Below are 7,136 nucleotides of genomic sequence, written 5' to 3' on the forward strand. Positions count from 1 at the left end.
TGTGTGTAAATGAGTGTGTGTGTGTAAATGAGTGCGTGTGTGTGAGAGAGTGTGCACTCTGCAGATTAAAATGCTTGATATTTATAAAAAATGTGTAAAAAAATTGTTGATGTGGACTAGGCTCAAGTATCCAAATATCTTTGGATTTTTCTTTATGTATTTTCGTGTGCGTGTGTGTTGAAATTCAACCTTTTTGCCAATAAAGACTTTTTGTGAAGCAACAAATTAACATACATTTTATTTTTTTTAAACAAAATTCATTTCGATGTGAGGCCAAAATGAAATAAGAAAGTAACGTGCCTGCATTCGCAGATATAATTTGTTTTATTTAATAAATAAAGTACAAATTACATTTGTGAACCAAAAGTCAGACGGTCGGCAGACCGTGAGGTATTCAATAAGTAGCTACAGTGTTTTATTTAATTTTCTCTCACTAACAAACATTATGTACTTTCAAAATGTTACTCCCTGAAATTCATAGTTCAGCATCTAATGCAAGCAAATCTACTATAATCCGCCATTGAAAAAAATAGGTTATTGTAGGTAGTTGAAAGACATAGGTAGTCAATCGTGTCATGTAATATAACTTCTATAACATCTTTTAATTTAGGATTTTAGCATTTTCAAGAGGTTTCTGAGGTTTATGCGCCTACTTCAAAATGCGATCAGTCTGTTTTTCTACGGTTCCAATGTTAGACTCAAACTCATGGTCATCAGTCATTGTTCTAGCAGTAAGGGAGAAACAACAATAAAATTAATACATTTTACAAACTATACGACAACAAATATAGCTACAAACCAGAACACACACAGCTAAAAACATCCATACACAAACAAGCACAGGGACCAGGCCAACTAATACACAGAACGAGGTATTATTTAAAATCAACATGAGAAAAGAACAAATACAAAAACGAGTGGGCACTGTTAAAATTGTGCAATATAAAGGTAGTCGCATCAAACTGAAGCCCAACATGCTTTTCTTTACAAGACAAATAAGCCTAATAGCTTCTGTTATATAGAACAATAAGACAATGAAGTTTAAAAACAAGGTCCAGCAGAGTTAAGAGCTTTCACACACAAAGCTCGCTAACAGCCTAAATACTGTATATCTACGGTTCAGTCACTCGTCTTTCGGTGCGCCGTCTTTATTAAACTTCTTCATCTTCATCCTGCGGTTCTGGAACCAGATTTTAACCTGTCTCTCGGTGAGGTTTAACAGCCTCGCAACCTCGTACCTACGGTCCCTGGTCAGGTAGGTGTTAAAGAGGAACTCTTTCTCCAGCTCCAGGATCTGGTGCTTGGTGTACGGACAGCGCTTTTTTCTCGTGGCACTCGCGTGGAGCCAGTTGGACACTGGGTTATCTGGAAAGAGCGGGAGGGGAAGGGGCGACACTGGTGTGAGGGGCCCGGTACCGAGTGACCAAATGTGAAAGCAAACATCACTCATAATCTGGCTCAGACCAAAAAAAAAAAGAAAAAAAAGAGAGACAAAAACAAACCCCCCCCTTATTGTGAAGAGAAAATGGCTGCACATGTACGCACCCAAACACAACTCCCCCTTTTCCTCTCTGTGCTCACGTTCACTTTAAAAGCTGCAAAAGGTTATCTAATATAGCAATGGGAGCTGGGCCATTAACAGTCCCCATAAGGAAATGGCACGTTCAGAATGGCATCTGTTCAGACGCGCACCCCCATCACGCACCCCAATCCTCGCAGCTTTATGCGGTATAAATAGTAGGCTATAAACATAACGGACTCTGCAGCGACTTACTTGGATCAAGGCCCGGTTTCTCTTCAGCTTCCCCGCTCACGTCCCCTGCCTGGCCGGACAGTGTGTCCTTTTCCACCGGTGACGCCGTGGCCACGGTCCCGTTGGCGTAATCAGAGAGCAGCAGCGCCGTGTGGGAGCCGGGCAGCGCGCCGTCAGCTCGCGTCCCCAGACCCTCCGGTTTGATTCCGTAGTGATGGGTCGTCGGTAATCCGGCCATGGGAAGGGAACCAGACATGGGCTCCAGCAGCCATGACTGATAGCGGCCATCTGTATCTGCACCGACCGGGCCTTGGGGATGCCCATAGTGGTGATGATACACAGAGGAGACGGTGCCTGGGAACTGGGCAGGAACGTGGCTCCACGACGGCCCGAATACAGGAGGTTTGGACGGGAAGGTGCAGGTCCCAAGCTCACTGTGGTCGCTTATGGAGGCGGACTGTCTAGCGTGCTGGAGCCCAGGACCGGAGGGGTATCTCGGCACAGAGAGCTCCTCGCTCTCGGGCAGAATGAGGGAATCGACGTAGTAACTAGTCAGTGTTCCGGATGTCGACATGGCAGAGAAATTATGCGTTCACATGTACGCAGTCATACAACAGATACATGCAAAAGTAAAACGCGCACACACACACACCACACACACATACACACGCAGTAAACCCAGCCTCGCAAAATAACAATGTGGAGAAATCAAGTAGCAACTTGGCCCCACAGAGAACTACAGTGGGCTAGTAATGGGGAGTCAGGCTGCCATGCTATTGGGTAGCAGACACACGTGATCATAAAGGCTGAACAATAAAGGATAAATCAATCCCTTTGGTCATTAAATACTCACCCGCTCTCCTATAACAACCTCTAGTTTTAAAGCTAAGAATTATCAAGATATTAGTTAGATCTGTTATCTGTGAGACAGAAAATATGAATGACTGAATAAAATGTGATTTTACTGTGTGTTACCCTACTACTGCTGTTAAAATCACTTCTTGGTTATCCAAAACGATACAATATGTTTTTGGAAACCTTATTTTACGAGGTACTTTATAGGACACGTAAGCACCCTACCATTGCTGCTCACCAAAACACATTTTAACCAGCACTGTATTAAAGAAACTTAGCAGCACACAGCTGAAACATGCAGACCTCAACTAGAAATTACTTTTTTCATTTTTTATTTTGCTCCTTTTCGGCTGTGTCAGACATCTTCCAATGTGTGTATATTTTCCTGTTTTTCAGCTTCAAGTTTCAAACATATTTTACAAACCAAACTGACAAATACACCAAAATACATGCGGGGTGTATCTTATATTAGGCTAAAATTGTTATTTTCAGTTTAACATTTAGCCACACAAGATAGTTGCTCATCTAAAAAATATAAAACATATACGCATACTGATTATATAAGCATAATGCTTATTTGGTCTTATTTTTATACATTAACCACTTTTTGTGATTTAGACATGGACGTTTCACGTCCCTGTATGTTGGCGCTACATCCCTAACATCTAATTATCTACATTTCAACATCTGCACCGTTTTAACTACCATAATGCAGGACTATGTAGTACATATCTTAGAGTTGAAAAGTAAATCAATAAACATGAGAATATTACTTTAAAATGTAAGGAATATTTTTATTTTGAAAATTTCAACAATCAATCAGATTAACAAAAAGAAAAAAGAAGCAGGACTATTTTTTTCCCAAATTTACCTTCTAAGTTGTAGTTTCAGACTATTGTTGGTTTGACTATAATTACTGTGTAAAACCACTGGTCTATGTAACAAATAAAATAATAACAATTCCTAGATAGCGTATGACTTTGACGTTATGAAATATAAAGTACTAAGTGTGTTACAAAATGGGCACAAACATAGAAATTAAAATATAGAATTACATCCATTAAAACGAGCAAAGAAAATTAAATAAAGGTGGTTAAAGATTTGTTATCAACCTGCTGAACTGAACCACGGTAGCCGAATATTTATTAAATATTTTCCAAATAACATACTGATGGCGGATTGCCGGTTTCTCGCTTAACCTGCCGCTTATTATTTACACCGCCGTTATCACTTGTATGGGCCTCTATATGTTGCTATCATCACCACCATCAACAAATTAACTCTAATGCCTGCTAGCAGCCAGTGCCTCGGTTTAACGTTACACTCAAATAGAGCTAAAAATATGCCTAATGTGGTGTTTGTGGTTTCCTCCTTTTAAAATTAAATGGTGCGAGCAGTGGAGAACACCGAGACACGAAAGCACACTTTAAATATATGTAGTGAAGATTGAGATTATACAATTAAACAAAGAAATTAAATGTAATTAATTAATAAACATTCAGAAAATAGCCCGCTAGAGGTGTGAAGATTAAATTAAATAAATGATACCTTTGTATTTGTTGAAGCTTCAATTTAATACAATACAATTTAATTGTAAATATATTGTTGTAAGACAATATTCACAGTATACTGAGAATTTGCGTAGCCTATATAACAGAAATACACCAGTGACTTAAACTCAAGGTGGCTTTTACTAAACGTGCTGGCTGTGTGCGTATCAGCGTCCATAATATCCAACATCTAAGCCCACATTGCAGAAAACGTCCACAAAGCAGCAACCTTGAGTTCTCGCACATTACGCCGCGTGTTTTATTTATTACCAGCAAATAAACGGAAAGCTTGGCCAACACCCCACAAGGCCACAGGCAATTCAACACGCAGGAATTCTTTCCACTCTGCTGTTACTCTTGCACTTAGAAGAGGAGCAAAGGAAAAAAGACACAAGCTGTCCATAATGTACATTGTAGTTCCAAGCTATCACCTCACTGGTACTTGCACATTATTTGGCCAACAGACATCAAACAAGCATGGGAGGGGGAAATGGAGTGGCTGTGCGCCTATTTGTGCACTAAAAGTTAGAATAGACAAACACCTCCAGAGCAGGAAAAGACGCCACTATGCCAATGGCTCTCAGGCTGTAAACCTAAATCAGGGTGTTTTTTCACCCAGTTTACCGCAGGGGCTATTCACTTCTTTTGCCTCTGCAGATAACAGCCTGTCTGGCGGATCTAAATATCGCCATAAAGCCCTTCCCCTCCTTTTGTCTGAGCCACTATTGCGCAGCGGAAGCATCCGGTCTCATTGCCCACGGAGGTCGCTGTTGCCCCATTCACCTTCCCCTTCCCCTCCACTGCAGTGGTCGTAACCGAGGCCTTGTCTGGCGTGACTGCGTCACTACTACTCACGGAAAACACTCGCAGCTTTTCCTTAATCCCAAGTCCACGACGCATATACTGCAGCTCAGCTTTGATCGTGTTTATATTCAGCACACGCTCGCTCGGGCTTATTTTAACGCCGAAAAAACAAGCGGAGAAGGCTAAAGAAACGATTACAGGAGACAGGTTAGGAATATACACAACAGCCAGTCACCCCCTTCCCCGATATATGAACCAGGGAGGTTTACAACATGCTTCCAAAACACCACTCCACAAATGTCATCAAATCCCACCATCTTTATGTCCCTGATTTGCTTTCCTTTTGGTGTCGATGTGTGTAACTGGGGCAATTAAGACAGTTTCATGTTGCAGAGTTAGAAATGGACCCCAACAACATGAAACTACCTAAACCACACGACAGTCGATCCGGGCCTCGAGTGAAACACAATCAGCCAATTCATAATGCACCGTGGTCGCCGGTCCAGTCATCAAGTGTCCAACAAATCGTCTGTATTGAGAAAGTACAACTGTATTGTACACACTATAGTGAAGCCCCTGCAACAAGGCGCAAAATGGACAAATGCACATTGATAAATGACTTACCCGATCCTGGAAATGTTAATCCCAGTATTCCCAAACTAAAGCAGAACGTAACGTTTTATCCACAGTGTATCTGTACAGTTAAGATTTGTAGCTGAGTGCCGGGCCTCCTCTCCGTCTGAAAGGCTCTCCCACGACTGAAGCTGCTCTTAGAGGAGAGGGAGAAACCTCATATACCAGCCAGTCATAAAACTCTACAATAGCCGGCTGGGCATGCAGCTAGACGGCTTATAGCCTAATATCTTAATTATTTCCGACGGCCATTACAATAGCCTCTAGAAACATTTCTAAGGTGGTTCACAAAAAACTAATGAACCTGCAGCAGGACAACCCATATTATTTTGGATTTTGAATTTCAAACAATGCCTTTTTTCTGCGTCTGTATGATACACACTGATTAAATATGTATGTGTAAACCTACAGTACAAAAATACAAGCAGCTACTCCTCAATGCGAGCTGATAATTTATTAAGCATTACACAAAAACACAATGTCATATGTACACAGAAATATACAATAAAAACATTCCTCCTTCACTTTGCGCACCGTTTTCGCGCAAACGTCCTCAATGTGAATAAAGATTCAATTTATACATTTAGCTCATACATAGAAGAGGCCTATATCATGGTAGACTACATCTAATGGTCATAGGTGAATTATTCTTCCCCTGGTGATATATGGGCATTATTCCACGGTGGGTTAAAATTGCTAAAAGAAAATCTTTAAACCATGCAATTCCAATTAAAATAAAGTAAATTCATATTTGTTTGATTAAATTTATAAAAAAGATTATTTGCTAGTGGTGGGGGGGATAATTGGACAATTGAAGCCACCTTCCAGGACATAATGTGTTTTTTTTAAGTGTGGTAATTTAACTCCACTGACACTATCCAACCATACGACAGAAGTGACAGAAACAGGTCGACAATACAGAAACACGACATCAGAAAACAATCAAATAGAACCAATAACATTCTATTTTTTTCCTTTTCTTTTCTCAGTAGCTCACAGAGGACGATGCATTGACTTTAAAGCTTAGTCTGGAAATAAAAGAAAGTTATACCCCACAGTGAAATAAGTCATTATGTGGACAAAGTGGTGAGGAAGATAGGGCGTCTTTGATTTCGCCAAAATTTCTTCTATTTCAATGTGATCACCTCGTTCATCATGAAAATCCGTAGTTGGAGGTGAGCTCCCGGATCCGGTTTTCCCGCGTCATTTTCTTCAGTTTCATCCTGCGGTTCTGGAACCAGATTTTAACCTGTCTGTCCGTCAGGTGGACGCTTTTACTGATCTCTAGGCGGCGCTCTCGGGTCAGGTACATGTTGAAGAGGAACTCCTTCTCCAGCTCCAGTGTCTGATGTTTGGTGTATGGACAGCGTTTCTTCCGACCGCTTTTTGCTGTCAGCCAGTTGGCCGTGTTTTCACTTTTTGTGTCTCCTAAAGAAAATGGCAGATACATGGTTTTACACACAGCAACATGAGGGTGTGTGTTTGTTTACGTGTGTGTGCGTGTGTGTGTGTGTGTGTGTGAGAGAGTGAGAGAGTGAGAG

At 41.1% G+C, this 7,136-nt stretch overlaps 2 protein-coding genes across 2 annotated transcripts in view; both read right to left on the minus strand.

The window, feature by feature from the left end:
* Positions 1 to 12: 12 nt before the first annotated feature.
* Positions 13 to 2,484, minus strand: hoxa9a (homeobox A9a). Its single transcript, XM_035681591.1, has 2 exons — positions 1,775 to 2,484; positions 13 to 1,365 (listed from the first exon to the last, which is right to left on the minus strand). Exons 1-2 carry the CDS (start codon positions 2,325 to 2,327, stop codon positions 1,124 to 1,126), a joined length of 795 nt encoding a protein of 264 aa, XP_035537484.1. The 5' UTR covers positions 2,328 to 2,484; the 3' UTR covers positions 13 to 1,123.
* Positions 2,485 to 6,036: 3,552 nt separating this feature from the next.
* The window catches only part of LOC118342892 (homeobox protein Hox-A10), a 2,971-nt gene continuing 1,871 nt past the window's right edge, over positions 6,037 to 7,136 (minus strand). The window contains exon 2 of the mRNA XM_035681576.1: positions 6,037 to 7,023. Coding sequence (XP_035537469.1) covers positions 6,749 to 7,023 — 275 coding nt within the window. The 3' untranslated portion in view covers positions 6,037 to 6,748. The remainder of the gene's footprint in view (positions 7,024 to 7,136) is intronic.

Source organism: Morone saxatilis, unplaced genomic scaffold (genome assembly GCF_004916995.1).
Source record: "Morone saxatilis isolate NCDOM2014 unplaced genomic scaffold, NCSU_SB_2.0 Contig9, whole genome shotgun sequence".
Taxonomy (NCBI): domain Eukaryota; kingdom Metazoa; phylum Chordata; class Actinopteri; family Moronidae; genus Morone; species Morone saxatilis.